This window comes from Anolis carolinensis, chromosome 2 (assembly GCF_035594765.1).
Source record: "Anolis carolinensis isolate JA03-04 chromosome 2, rAnoCar3.1.pri, whole genome shotgun sequence".
Taxonomy (NCBI): domain Eukaryota; kingdom Metazoa; phylum Chordata; class Lepidosauria; order Squamata; family Dactyloidae; genus Anolis; species Anolis carolinensis.
Genome location: NC_085842.1, coordinates 184,731,177 through 184,747,020, shown reverse-complemented (window position 1 = coordinate 184,747,020; position 15,844 = coordinate 184,731,177). Strand labels below are relative to the sequence as shown.

General features: G+C 39.9%; 1 protein-coding gene across 2 annotated transcripts in view; it reads left to right on the top strand.

Annotated features, from left to right (window-relative positions):
• The window catches only part of tex2 (testis expressed 2), a 112,374-nt gene that overhangs the window by 88,357 nt on the left and 8,173 nt on the right, over nt 1-15,844 (top strand). The window contains exons 7-9 of one of the 2 annotated variants that reach the window (XM_008118359.3): nt 3,854-3,953; nt 9,982-10,114; nt 13,570-13,695. In XM_008118359.3, coding sequence (XP_008116566.2) covers nt 3,854-3,953; nt 9,982-10,114; nt 13,570-13,695 — 359 coding nt within the window. The remainder of the gene's footprint in view (nt 1-3,853; nt 3,954-9,981; nt 10,115-13,569; nt 13,696-15,844) is intronic. The other variant, XM_008118361.3, reaches the window with a different exon arrangement.

The window sequence follows — 15,844 nt, the reverse complement described above, 5'->3', positions numbered from 1 at the left end:
CTGGACAGACCACAGGTTAATCCGATTCACAATGGCTATCAAGATATTGTCCCCAAACGCAGACTCCAAGAAGAAAAACAAGGCATAAAATGAACACCCAAGCCCTTCAGGAGCCCTCCAAATGAGCCCTTCTCCAAACAACACTCAAGAATCATCCTGAAAATGTTGAGGAACATTGGAACAAACTGAAGACCTCCATCATCACAGCCTGTGAAGAAACCATTGGATACCAAACTAAGAAACATCGACTGGTTTGATGATAACGACAAAGAGATCCAACAGCTAATTGATAACAAAAGGAAAGCCTTCCAAACATGGCAGAGAGACACCAACTGTGCTGCTAAGAAAAAGATCTATGCCAATGCAAAAGCTGAGGTCCAAAGAAGGCCCAGAGAACTCAAGAACATCTGGTGGACAAAGAAGGCTGAAGAAATCCAACACTTTGCAGACACCCATGATGCTCAGGGATTTTTCAAAGCCACAAAGATCATCTACGGACCAAGAAACCATGGCATACAGCCTCTACGCTCATCAGATGGAACCAAACTTCTGAAGGACAAAACATTAATTGCACTACGTTGGAAAGAGCACTACCAGAACCTGCTGAATTGCAACTCCAGTGTGGCCGAAGAGGCTCTCACAAATCCCGCAACAACAAACCAGGGATGAGCTTGCAGCACTGGCTAGTTTGTAAGAAGTCGGCAATGCCATCAGCCAACAAAAAAATAACAAAGCCAGCGGACCTGATGGGATCCCTGCTGAAATCTTCAAAGAAGGTGGACCTGAGCTGATAGAACAACTCCACCAGCTCATTGAAAAGGTGTGGGTGACTGAGAGAATCCCAGCAGACTTCAAGGATGCCACCATCATCACCCTTTTCAAGAAAGGGGATAGAACAGACTGCGGGAACTATCGTGGTATCTCCCTTCTAACCTCAGCTGGGAAAATTCTCGCAAGAATCCTTGCAAACCACCTTCTCCCTGTCTCAGAAGACACCCTCCCAGAATCCCAGAATGGCTTCCGCCCCTCCAGAGGAACAGTGGACATGATCTTCACTGCACGACAGCTCCAAGAAAAATGCAGGGAACAAAACCAACCTCTGTACATGGCATTCATTGACCTTGCAAAGGCATTCGACACAGTGAATCGCAGCACTCTCTGGACCATCCTCCAAAAAATTGTGTGCCCTGACAAATTTGTGAACATCCTGCAGCTCCTCCATGATGGCAACAGTCTTGGACAGCAACGGCTCCCAAAGTGACCCATTTAAGGTGGAATCAGGTGTCAAGCAGGGATGTGTTATTGCCCCTACCTTATTTTCCATCTTGTTGATGGGAAGCTTCCCAGCGGTGTGGAAATCATCTGTCGGACAGATGGCAAGCTATTTAACCTCAGCAGACTGCGAGCCAAAACCAAGGTCACCACAACATCTCTTATAGAACTCCAATATGCCGATGACAACGTAGTCTGTGTGCACTCAGAAGAAGACCTACAAGCCACTCTAAACACCTTCGCAGAAGCATACGAGAAACTCAGCCTCTCATTGAACATCGAGAATACCAAAGTGCTCTTCCAACAGGCACCAGCTAATCCCTCTGCAAAGCCAGGAATACAACTTAATGGTGTAACTTTAGAAAATGTTGACAATTTCCTCTACCTTGGCAGCCACCTCTTCACAAAAGTCAACATCGACACTGAAATACAACACCGCCTGAGCTCTGCGAGTGCAGCATTTTTCAGAATGAAGCAGAGAGTGTTTGATCATCGGGACATCCGTAGAGATACCAAGGTGCTTGTTTACAAAGCCATTGTCCTCCCAACCCTGCTCTACGCCTGCGAAACGTGGACGGTCTACAGACGTCACACTCAACTCCTAGAGCATTTCCATCAGCGTTGCCTCAGAAAAATCCTGCAAATCTCTTGGGAAGACAGGCGGACAAATGTCAGCGTGCTTGAGGAAGCAAAGACCACCAACATTGAAGCGATGCTCCTATGCCATCAGCTCCACTGGACTGGCCACGTTGTCCGAATGCCCGATCACCGTCTCCCAAAGCAGTTGCTCTACTCCGAACTCAAGAACCGGAAACGTAATGTTGGTGGGCAGGAAAAGAGATTTAAAGATGGGCTTAAAGCCAACCTTAAAAACTGTGGCATAGACCCTGAGAACTGGGAAGCCCTGGCCCTTAAGCGCTCTAATTGAAGGTCAGCTGTGACCAGCAGTGCTGCGGAGTTCGAAGAGGCACGAATGGAGGGCTTAAGGGAGAAACGTGCCAACCCTGACCAGAACCGCCTTCCACCTGGAAACTGATATCCTTACTGCGGTAGAACATGCAGATCAAGAATAGGACTCTTCAGCCACCTACGGAAACACCCCCAAGACAACAGAAATGGAAGACAATGCAAGACAATAGTCCTCGAACTACGAGGGATCGCCTAAGTAAGTAAGTAAGTAAGTAAGTAAGTAAGTAATGCACCATTGTATCTAATGTGCGCCTCAATTTTCAAAACCCTGAAACCAGAAAAGTATTTGCTATTGAATGTAATGCACAGTGGCAAAAAGTACACTCTTTGTAATTTGGTCAAAAAAGGTGCACATTACAGTTGCTGCCTGCTTAGGATTCTTTCTTTAAAAACAAAAGTGTTAGGATACAAAGGCATCCAGCAATGGAAGAGAAAACCTTGGGGTGTCTCTAAGCTGTAGAATTTCTTTGGTTCAATGCTATAGAATGCTTGATTGGTTTGTTATGTTTATTGACGTTTTAAAATGTATTTTATTTGGTTGACTTTGTTTTGTTGGGCTTGGTCCCATTGTAAGCCGCCACGAGTCTCTTCGGGGAGATGGTGGCGGGATACAAAAATAAAATTATTATTACTATTATTATTATGGAATCATAGGACCTTTAGTTTGACAAGGCCTTAAGCCTTTTCTGCCAAAGGAAGTTGATGCCTCACCAAATTACATATCTCAGCATTGCCTAACATTGAGCCATGGCAATAAGTATTCACTGACGGATGCAATGTTCAGCAGCAAATAGTGCATTCTTCATAATCTGGCTTTAAAAAGTTGTGCATTAGTGTTGCTGCCTGCTTATAATTCCTTCTTTTAAAAAAAGTCATAGAACACCAAAGCTTCCAACAATTGAAAAGGAAACCTTGGGGCGCTACTCTGCTGTAGAAGGAATCCACTTTAATCCTGGATCAATTATATGGAGTCATGCATCTATAGTTTTACAAGACCTTGAGTCTTCTTTGCCAAAGAATGCTGACACTTCACTAAACTACAATTCCCAGAATCCCATAGCATTGATCTATGAAAATTAAATTAGAGATGACGTCCCTCAAATAGCAGCTCCAGGTGCTCCTGAAGCAATTTCCTCTTTTGCTTTGGCTCAGCACTAAGGTTATGATATTACACTAATAGAATACGCACCCTAATTTTGGCAAGGAAATTTAGCCAAAAATTGTGAGCATTAGATTCGAGTAAATAGGGTATTGTAAGGCTTCTGTAGATAGACATTTAATAATAGTCGTACATGAATGAGAGGATTTCATTTGTTAATAGCGAGTGGTAGGATTTTAATGAACTTAAAGATTTTTTAAAAAAATTCAAGTAATTTTAATATATTTTACAGATATGTAGGTAACATATGTATTATGTAGATGTATGTATATGCATTTACAGTAGGTATTTAACTGATTACATAGAAGTTGACTCCCGCCTGCCCTCTCCCCCAAAAGACTCGAGCAGTTGACCAACCTGGAAAAATTACTGAGCTTCATCTCTAGCTGTTGCCCATTCCCACTTAAAAAGGACCCTACCTTCCTAATTCTCCACTTCCCTTCTACTTTCTAGTTGCCCTACTTCATGAATGAGCTAACACTAACTGAGCTAGACATGGGGATTGCTGTGCCGAAGATTCTTCAAGCCTACAAACCTTCCATTGATTATAAAGGTAACATCTTGAGTTTTTAATTTTGAAGGATACTTTCATAATGCAACTACCTGAGTTCTGCCTAATAATGTAATGTTGTTTCTAGATAACATTTAAAGGGTGTCGTTGGGCTGTGAATGTGATAATAATTATAATAATTTATAATTTCAAGAATATTTTAAATTGCAAAGTTGCCCATTTATGTAAATGTTGATTAGATTTAGTTTGTCTTTATTCCCTTTGTATGACAGTTTATTTTTTTTTGGTTTAATACTATTTTATACACAAATAGAAAAATTGTGTTTCTGGATTTGAAGATATTTATGCCTTTTCATTTGGAAAGGAGAATTCTTTTCCATCCAGAACTAGGGCAAAAAGAAAAGGGAAAGTTGGAGAAAATAACATATTTCACCATTTGAGGGGGAATATTTTAAAGTTGTATATGCTATCTTTCATGTTTTTCCTCTAGTTAAGAATGTGACATGAATATCATGATTTTCATGAATAGATAAAACCTTGTGTCCTAAATTTTGAATATGTACAAGTAGCAAAAGCTACTTTCAATGAGCAAAAGTTCAGGCTGGTTAGTATTCCTGTGTGACAGGGATTGAGAGTAGGAGATTGGTCAGTATAGACCTTATACTGCCAGTTAACCATACTCAGACTGTCTTCTGTGGCACAGTGTAGATTCTTTCATATGGCATTTTAACATTCAGGATATCAACCACTAATTTCTTTAATCATGACCCCAGGATATAAAAACATTATAGATTTGGATTGAGAGGGAAACCCACCCTTCCATCTTGCTTCACCTTACTGCTAGATAATATGGTATCAGGCTGAATAGTTAATTAACAATTCTGCTGTATATCTAGGTATCCTGTTATATTTTGTTTTCAAGTGAGTCAAAATAATTAAAAACACAGAATGAAACCAATCTGACTAGGAGATAAAGGAGAGAAGAAATGAATTTGCACTACATAGAAAACACTGACTCTATCATCCTGCCCTCAGCTCTTTAAAAATCATTCTTTATGTTGTGCCAGTTATTGTATTGTTCTATTTTTATAAGGGAACACAATAACACTTGGGTATGCTGCATAGCACATTTGCTTTTTTATCCTATGTGCTGATAGATGTATCTGCTATGGTGAAAAATTCAGATCAGAATGCCCCCTCTTCACTAATCTGATTAAATGGTTTCCTTTGATTAATATGTTGTATTGTTTTAAATAACTGTTGATATTTAGAATGTTCTGGCTCATGGATTACATAATTAATCGTGAGCTTTACGCCACAGATACATGTGAAATCTGACTTGCTCCTGGTGCCCTTTTATTTCACTACTGAAATCAGAAAAAACATTATGTAATTAGATCTGCTGAGTTCTATACTCACTTTAGGGAAGATTATAAAATGGGCCCATTAGATGTTCCGATGACATTTTTATTAGCAGTCAGCAGGTCTGATTGTTCATAAAAGCCTATCTCCTTTCCCAGCAGTGTCTGAAAACAAGAGAAATGTATGATATAGACTCTTGCTGATTATTATGTAGAATCATGTTGCTTTAAACTCTTTGAAGAAATCAATATTTTTCTCAAAACATAATTTTTTTTTCCATTCAGGGAAAATATTACTACAATTGCGATTTTTATTGTGTGCCCTCATAACATTAAGCTATGCTTTCCAGCAGAAATTGTCTGCTTTTACAGAGGAAAAGCCAACTGACCTTAAACTGATTAGATGACTGTTGCCTAGGGACCTTGTCACAAAGGCATATTATACCCCATCTCTGACACCCTTTCCATACAAATCCCTATGTATATGAGCATATAGTGCACTGCCCATTTTGTCTGTAACCTTTAGGGACTTGTATGCAAAGGGTATTTAGCTAGTAGCTTTTTCAAGATGGATTCCCGAATCATCTTCACTGGTAGCTTTTTTTCTCGATGCATTTCAAAGGTACAGCCTTTGATGTCTGATCGTACTCCCGTCTGCATCCAGTCAGTTTTCCTATCTATTGATTCTTCTTTATTGAATTGGCTTGCACTACTTTCCCACTGGCAGTCAGAGAAAGACCCTAAGCTTGAAAACCTGGCTCTTTACTCAAGCCTTTAGATAAAGATTGCTAATCCAGAAGCAATCTGTATCTGTGACCATTCTTGTACCGGTTTGCACCTTTTACCTTTGTCAACTCGATATAGACACAGGGTCTCTTCCCATCCCAATTTGCACTTCCAGAATTTGCAGCACTTTATCAGTCACCTTGTGTTTACAATATTTATATGGTGCACCTTACCCAGTCTACTTTTACAATCTCTCAGTTTTAATCCATGTTTTTATTAGTTCTTGTTTTTTATTGGCTAATGTTTATTTTTATTTTTTTTATTATTGTGCAAGTTGTTGTCTATTGCTGTGTTTTATATTGCTACTGTTTTTATTCGGGCTTGGCCCCATGTAAGCCGCCCTGAGTCCCCTCCGGGGAGATAGAGGCGGGGTATAAAAATAAAGTTATTATTATTATTATTATTAAAACCATTAATGTTTTCCACTTTCACATTATTGTTTCCCTTTTTAAAAAATATCAGAATTGCACAGCTTCATACAAACAGGAAGATGTTTTTCTGTTTCCCCATCACGATGGAGATTGTGAACTTGCTCAATAACACAAGATTGATCAAATAAAAGGAAAGCAGTGACATTGGGCTGGACTTCTTAAGCTTATTTGACTCACAACCCCTTTTTACGTATGATAGTTTTAAGGGAAGGCAGGGAGACAGCTTATTTGACTCACAACCCCTTTTTACGTATGATAGTTTTAAGGGAAGGCAGGAAGACAGGTGGCGCTCAGGAGTGGAGATGCGGAATCTGTTATGGCTACCCCATTTGGAGTCCCTATTCAGAAGCTGCGACATTGGGGAACATCGGACGGATTTGGAATAATCATCTGTCAAAAGTCACGGGTTGCCGACAGAAAAGGCATTTCTTGCTTTGAGTGTGATAATGTCCTACATCTAACATTGTCCAGGAGGTAATATAGGCAGCAGCATATAACCTTCAGGTGGTTTGTTAAAACCTCCACCTCTACTCTTGTTACCCCCTCCAAAAGTTTGTCATCACCATCCCATTTTTCAGTATACATTCACTCTCTTAGACCAGTTTTAGATCCCTGAAACATTTCTTGGATCAGCAAGGCATCCCTGAAGCATTTCTTTAAAACTAATCAAATGACTCTGATCATAGCTAAGAGTATCTTCCAAATGATAGTGGTGTATTTGGCCCATGCGGGGTTTGCAGGTGCCAGCAATTGTCCTTTGTCCCCTAGTGGTGCACTCATTGCTGACAACGTATGACTGTGAAGGAAGTCATTCAAAGAAATGTAATGTCAGAAGTTTTAAAAACTGGTTCCAAGTGTAATCATACTGACAAGATTGCTTTTATCTGATTAAAATTCCTAAGGGGATGCTATATGTTTTTGACCTTTTTGCTACGGCTCCCTCTTTAATGTGGGAGAACATCAGTGATGATGTGCTTGTTCCAGGGCATGAAAAGGCATATTCTTTAAAACCCTGAATGGGGTTTTAAAATCATTTGGCTCTTGAAAAAGAAAGCTGGACTTGAAAAGTAAGAAGGTTGTTGGTTGTTGTCAGTTAAAATGCTTTATCAACTAAGAGTAACCTCTTTAAAAATACTAGAATAATAGCCACAGCTAAGCATATAATCTGACAAAACCATATTGCTGTTGTTTTCCAGTCTTCATTTAGTGCTTATCTCCAAAGCCTAGACTTTTGCAATGAGGTGTTCAGGTACAATAAAAGCATTCTGGTTCTTCTAATCCATATAGGCCTTAATTCCTGCTGCAGGCTATTAAATCATTTATTGCCACTGTTGAGTGGCGAGTTAGGCCCAGTCAGACAGAGCATGAAATAAATACAGAAATAAATTAAAAAGGCACTTTCACATCCCCAGTAAATGTAGCTTCTAACTGTCCAGAACATATTTTAAAAACCATTCTGCTGACGTCATTGAATGGGTAGAGCACGTTCTGACCTTTTGAGGTTTTCATTGTCAGCTCCTGCCAAAAAATATATTTCCTCCAGATGCATTGTGAATAGTATACTACAGAAGCTCTGAGATATTATTTCTTTTCATTTCCTGTCTTCATTAACAAGAGAGAAACAATGGTTTGAATCTGCTAAGTAGCCGTTTATCTCTCTGTCTCACAGATGCTTTCTTAAAGCTTCCTTCTTCTTAATTGTTGAATACTGGACAAAGGAAAATAGAAACAGTACAGTTGCAGGCAGTTCTGCACATCTTGTATCTTGAATTCAGCATCTGTATAAAATTAGCGATAAAATTAGCAGATAAGCGATTTGAGATCTTTTAGCATTGTGACCTGTTCAGATCTGATGATGCAGCTGGTTGCCTGTCTACTGTGTCTACTTCACTCTTTCCAATCACTGCCTGGCCTGTTGATTCAGGAAAAGGGGGTCCTTGTGAGGGCAGTATTTACTGCCATTAAGGGTACATCTGTATAGAATTAATGCAGATTGGTGCCACTTTTAACTGCTATGGCTTAATGTTGTTGAAACTTGGGATTTGTAGTTTGATGAGGTGTCAGCACACTTTGGCTAAGGAGGCTCATGGTCTTGTAAAACTACTACTCCCACAAGTCCATAGCACCAAGCCATGGCAGTTTAAGTAGTGTCAAACTGCATTCATTCTGCCATGTAGATGCACCCTATGCTGGGAGGGATGGTCACCTGGGACAGCTCTTGCAAAAAGCCCATTGCAGTAGTCTCCCAGCTATTCCACTTGAGCTCCCATGCTGGCCTCTCCTGCCATACAAGGGGCCTGAACCCCAACACCCCCCTCCCCACTAACTTGATGTCTCCTGCTTACTGGATTATGCTCTCCCCCTTTCCAGGGCTGATGTAACTTTCAACCGGCAGCTTCTGTACATAGAGCGGGGAAAGAGCCAAATGTATTGAGCTGGCCTTGACAGCAAACAGACAAAAGAGTTTGTTCAGGACAAAAGAGTCAGGTTTGGGTACCTCACTCTGGATCCTTCCTAATAACAGTTACTTATTTTGAATTAAATATCTGGAAGTGAGGCCTTAGGGTACATCTGTACTGCAGTTCGATGCCACTTTAATTGCCATGGCTCAATGCTATGGAATCATGGGAGTTGTAGTTCGGTGAAAAACCAGCACCTTTGTATTGATTCCATAATATTGAACAGTGGAAGTTATAATAGTGTCAAACTGCATTAATCTGACAGGGTGTAGGTGCGCCTTCTGTGTCAAAACATATGGCAGTTGTTATTAAACCAGTGGTAACCATATTTTTGGAACAAAATATCCATGTAAAGTCTAATCGATAGAAGTTTGTTGCTGCAGTGTGCAATGCAATACGTTCCTTTGCCACCATGCCTTTTGAGTTGTTTTACCTCTTATAAGCTGCTTGGCAGAGAAGCAGCTGGCAAAAACATCAAGTTGACTCTATGGTTGATATAGATTCAGAAAGCCTCTTGCTGTTGTCTGTAAAATTTTTGTGCAATGAACTTCTTCCCCCTTTCTTACCTGACCCAAGGCAGCAGTGTTGCTGGTTCTCTAGCAGAGGGTTTATCATTTGAGCAGGCACATGTGGCAGGAAAAAAAACAGTCTTCAGAATTTCTTGAGGTGACAAAAACCTTTCTGGACTGCAGTCTTTTTTTCTTCTAAGTTGGGCCTGGCACTATTCATTTTCAAGCAAATTAATCAAGTAAAATATGACTTGCTCAAAAAATGGCATATCAAATACTATCTGTCCTGTTACAACACTAAAACTTCTAGACTTGCCTCCACACTATGTTAGTGTTTGCACATTTAAAAAATCCTCCTGTTTAGTAATAATAGCCTTGGCTTGCCATGTTGCAAGTCATCTGTTGCAAATGGGAGTCGAGATCAAATCTGGCTGTATAAAAGAAAATGTCTGAAAGCAATGTTTCCTGGGTAATTTATCATGTTATCAGCATTATTTAAAAATTCTGTTTCCCAATAATTCTAGGGCTCTGGATTGACTTGGAAATTTCCTACAATGGATCTTTTCTAATGACCCTTGAGACCAAAATGAATTTGACCAAACTTGGGAAAGAGCCTCTTAGCGAAGCACTCAAAGTTGGAGAAATTGGCAAAGAAGGGTAAGTCTTGATTCTACTGCTGTTATGTTTTTTTAATAGTACCAGTTTGATACAGTAATTACAGATTTCTTCCTTGAATGAACTAATGAGTCTTATATTCTTACTTTGTAATCAGGGATTTCTGTTGCAGTTATGTGGAAATATTGTTCTTATTCAATTAAAATTGGCCTCAAAGTACATTAAAGTGTGCTTGATGACTTTTGTATGTTTCTGGGACAACTTGCAAATCATTGTTCAAATGATTGACTAGATGCCTACCTCGTTTTTAGTTGCCATATTGTGATTAACTTAAACAACAGTTCACTGAACAGGGGTTAATAATATTTCCCATTCTCTTTTAATTTCTAACTCCCTGTCCCAGTATGTAATACTTCTGTTGCCAATAAATATAAAGGGGGGGGGGGCACCTTTGGCTGTGCAGAACAGTAGATTATGCGATTCTAATTTAAATCATGAAACAGCTACAACAGGCAGCAATCTTCCCTCTCTTTTCTCTCCACCTAATGTTTTATTTTAGGTTTAGAGTTTGTGAGGTTTTTTTTCCTTGTGTTAAAGGGTGCACTTGTCCACACTGCCAGAGAGTAGGCAGTCAGCAATAAGACTCTTCTGAGATCCATTACATAGAGACTGAACATTGCACTTTTGGCACAGTATCTCAAGCTGCATGGGGAATATTGGGTTAGAACAAAATGTAGCTGAGAAACACAGTACATCCATTATGCATGCTAAATCGGGGGTATATGTCTCCAGCACTTCAGTGAAAGCTGAGAGGGAGAGTTCATCATTATGGTAAAATCAGTGGGATTTTCCCCTTTGGCCATTCCCTTTGTGTCAACATTCTTGAGTTATGGCTGGTTAGTCTCTCCTATCCTATATGAGCAGTAAGCAGGTACAGTAGAGTCTCACTTATCCAGCACTCGCTTATCCAACGTTCTGGATTATCCAACACATTTTTGTAGTCAATGTTTTCAATATATCATGATATTTTGGTGCGAAGTTCGTAAATATAGTAATTACTACATAGCATTACTGCATATTGAACTACTTTTTCTGCCAAATTTGTTGTATAACATAATGTTTTGGTGCTTAATTTGTAAAATCATAACCTAATTTGATGTTTAATAGGCTTCTCCTTAATCTCTCCTTATTATCCAACATATTCACTTATCCAACATTCTGCCGGCCCGTTTATGTTGGATAAGTGAGACTCTACTGTATGTGAGTCTCATGCACAAGACTACATGGATCTTCTTTTCTCCCAAAAATCCTGCTTATAAACTTTCATATAACTCCCTATTATTAAGAATTAATATCATATCATTACATCTGATACTGTGCCATGTCTTAAGATTAAATAAGAGCTTTGTTTAAATGTCAGCTAGCTTGTTAAGTTCTCCTCTTGTTGGCCCAATAAAGACATCCCTACAAAAGCAGGCAGAAACGTAATATACTATGTCTTCTCTAACTTACCTTTGTTTTTTTTATTTTCCTTCTTCATTTTCTTTCCTTTTAAATTATATTTGGATTCATCAATCTATGGATGTTTTTTCTGGTGAGTGGTATTTGTCACATCATCTCATTCCACATGAAGCATTGATTCTGTTAGTTTTGAGACCATCCAGAAGTTTTGCTTTATTGAAAATAAGAAGTGGTTTTAATTCTTCTTCTGCTGAAGTGTAGTAATTTACAGAGTCTGGATGTTGAGATGATATTCTTTGGAAACAGCTTTTGGAAAATTTTGAGTTTTGCCCTTGGTAATATTGGAGTGGTAAGGTGAAGTTTCGGAAGAAAAAAAGCACTTTTACTTATTAATGCATAAAGCCTGGCAGCATGGTATAGATTGGCAACTTTTGTTGGAGTTGCGTGATGTCTGTTGTCACATCTTGCCATATGTTGTGTGTGGTGCCTGTTGGCTTGGGAAAAAAACATGATAGTGTTAGCAAAGCAGGACTTGCCAACTTTTGCCACCTTGTGATCATCTGATATTTGTGTAGGAAACATCACTTGTCAGATTAGCACATAGTTTATGGGGAGGTGGGGCTTTTTGATACAATCTTTAAAAAAACTTCTTTACAAATGGGAATGGCCACATGTCTTTAGTGCAGGATTGCAAAGGACATTATATACACATTTTAGTAATGGAGCCCCAGTACTTTTTTTGAAAATAGAAAAGGAGAGAGGAAGATGAAGAGTGCATAATCTTTCATGCAGTTTTTACATTTTAAATGAGCTCCCTGATGATTCCTCCCTAAAAGGATTCAAAATTGATATTTGTGCTTAGAATCCAATGACTGGGATGGGGGTTGGAAAAGGAGAAAAGTAAAAGGAGTGTGATTGTGAGTGTGTTTGGAAAGAAGATAACAAATTGCCGAAACAAAAGTTAAGAAGTATTCTTGCTTGACTGTACCAAATTGGACAAGCATTCACAAAGCAACTTTTTAAAAGTCGGGCCTCTAAAAAGCTTATGGGGCAGGTTGCATTCCTTTGTAGATGAAATAAAGTTGGCCAACAGAGAAGTCAGTCATGGGTTTTGCGTAAGAATCTTTTATTTCCCTAACAGTGCTCTCAGGCCAGTTTAGCACACAATGTGTCTTTCAGCCCCCTTTTCTGCCTATTTTAACTCTTCAAAGGACGTTCCTCCATTCATTTTGTGAATACATTTCATTCTATGGCAAAAGCTACTGAAGAAATACAAGTATGCTGTGATAACACACACATATATATACCCTCTATACACATACACACAACATATGCCATATAGCCCTAGCTTCAAAGAAGTGCCACAATAAAGTCTTTTGAGTGCATTGCAATAGATGAGAGGTTCTGCACATTAAAGAAACCTATGAGCAGGATATCTTTATTCTACGCTGTGAGTATGCCAGCAAAATTTTGAATCCAATATCATAATATTTCAAACACTTCTTGATCAGCTCCTGCTAGCAACCATTGTGGCAGAGAGGTGGGACTTAGCTTGTTCAAGGGATAGTAAGAAGTCTATCTATATAGATCTGAAAGGCATGAAAATTCTTCTGGTGGTGACACACAACGCTTACAAAGTCAATCCTCATTGTTTCATACAGAGAAATGGAGCTCCTAGGTCAAAAGTCTATCCATCATATTTGACATTATCTGGTTTGTTTCACTCTTATTGAATGGTTCTGCAAAGTTATTTATGAAGAAGATACAGTTTTTGAGATCTTTGAACCATTTCATTTTCCATTTGATTGCATGCAGGATTCTCACATGTGTTATGTTTTTGAGGAAGCTGTGACATAGCTGTGTTGAAGGGAAAGATAGTAGACGTAAAGTTGAATAATGTCTAAGACTCAGTGCATATTTTGATTTTTTTAAAGTATTTTAAAATCCTGGAGAGACACAAAGGGACATCTGTGCCACACAAAGGAAGTTTTATGTCCACACTGAAATGTGTCTTTTCCCTCCCATACCCCTCTCAGTATCAGACCAAGGGCATATTGCCTTGCAGACAGTGATGAGGAATCTTCTAGTGCTGGCTCCTCTGAGGAAGATGATCCTCCAGAAGCAACAGGGAGTGAGAAGCCTTTTGTACCAGGAGCAGAAGGGTGAGTATTTTTGTTTTACTGCCACAAGCTGGACATTGTTTTCTTTGTGTCTTGTTCTTTTCTGGGTGTTACCACAAATAGTGTATACCATAAACAGCAGGTATTCATTTCCTATTGAAAACCTCCTAACTACTCAAATGGTTTGTGTGCACATGAGATTGTTTAGAAATCTGTGGTATTTAACTGATAACTGTTTTGACTGATTGTAGTGAAATACTCTGTGATTTTCAAATGTAATTGATTGTGATCCATAGCCAGAAAAAAACTTGGGGGGAGGGGGGGGGAGTTTGAAACTTTTTTTTACCAAATCATGAAGAGTAGTTCCATAACACAAAATAATTTAGAAATCAGGCTCCATCGATAAACTTCAGTGGACACTCATGAGGATATGGTTAACCAGTTAAAATTCATGAGTAAACCAGTTTTTTTTTTAATCTGAAAAATTTCAGGGGGGGGGGGGGGGTTGAATCCCTAACCCCCCCCCCCCCCCCCCCCCTTGGCTACAGCCCTGCTTGTGAGCAAGTTGAAGATGATTAGGGGCTTTTAGAACAGGACTGAAAGAATGAACAAATCATTCAATTTTTTTTCTCCAGTCAGATGCAGCCAATCTGGGTCTGTGCTTGTTTTCTTGGATCCAAGAAACCTTGCAAGCAGCTAATATGTGCCCCCAAACAGTGAAATATGTTTGCCTTTTATTATGATCTTAAGCTGCTGCAAATGAGTTGTGTACATCAGCACATAATCTGTCCCATATGTGTTTACATAGAAGGGATAGTGAGGAGATGGCATTTCATACTACTAGCCAGCTTAATCTTTTATCTATGCCACAGTGTGTCTTGAAGCATTAGTGTTTCGGCTGCAATGTGTAGGCATGTTATGAGAAAGTTGCAAGAACCTTCTGAGTGTACAGTGTTCCCTCACTTATCGGGGGGTTGTGTTCTAGGACCACCATAAGTGAAAATCCGTGAAGTAGCGTCACTATTTTTAAACATTATTTTAATAGTTAAGTGGCCTTTCTCCCCTTGCAAGCACCGGGGAGAGTGGAGCCTTTCTTATCAGCGCCGACGGGCCCCTTGCTTTGTGTCTGCCATGGTGACCTGGCTGCCTCTGCTCCTGCAGCCAGGGAAGAAGGAAGGCCACTCAGCCCAGTAAGTGAGCAAGCGAGCGAGGGAGGGAGGGAGGGAGGGAGAAAGGGAGAAAGAGAGAGGGTGGGCAGCAGCAGAGGAGCTGCACTCACTTCTGGATTCGCCGTGCCCATTTTCTGGCTCCCATGCATGAGAAACGACTCGTCTGATTGCTCATGCTCACTTTACCTTTTCGCGCCACCCCCAGCACCACCTTGAGGCACGAGCACTTCAGGGCACGCAGGACGCTCCTACCCTCACTTCCGGGTTCGCCCCGGTGGCGGCCATTTTTGGGTGCATGATTTCAGAGTCTCGCAAGAGCGCCCCATGTTTGGAAAGCTCCAATCTATGCAGGAAACTACCTGTGCACATCTTGCAAAATATTCAGAAACTCCCTGGTATAGCAAAGATGCATTTTTAGTGGGCCTGAACAGAGTAAGATCTCCACAGCCTCTGTTGGCATTAATTTTACTTCTCTGTTGTCGTTGCTGGGCACTTAGAGCATATTTAGACTACCTTGTACAGGGTTAAGCCATTAATCTACCTTGCTCAGGATTGTAATTGGACCACTATAGAGAACCTGCAAGCATGGCTCCATTATACCTAGGCCCAGCAGCTGAGAAAAGGCCCTCCCACCATTCCAGTTGCCCTTTCATAAGAGAGAGGGGACAACAGCCAGCACCTGCTGAAAGTAATTCCCTCCCAAAGTGCTATCCCCCTTGTCTTGTATAGCCTGTCTTTTTAGATTGTAAGCCAGATAACAGAAAACTATCAAATTATTCATTTTAAACCACCTTTGTAAAGTCCTTTGTACACTGATGATGGTGTGTAATTAAAAAATAATAGTGATAACATGATGATAGAGACAAAAGAAAGGCTTAGATCTATGTCACTTTAGAACTAATTCCAGAGTCAATGCCTTTAATTGTCTCCTGGAGGAGGAGAAGGCAAAGAATGTAGTGAATAAATTGCCATCTATTGTGCCCAATTCATGTTGCAAGAAACACATTTGCTGGTTAAAAATA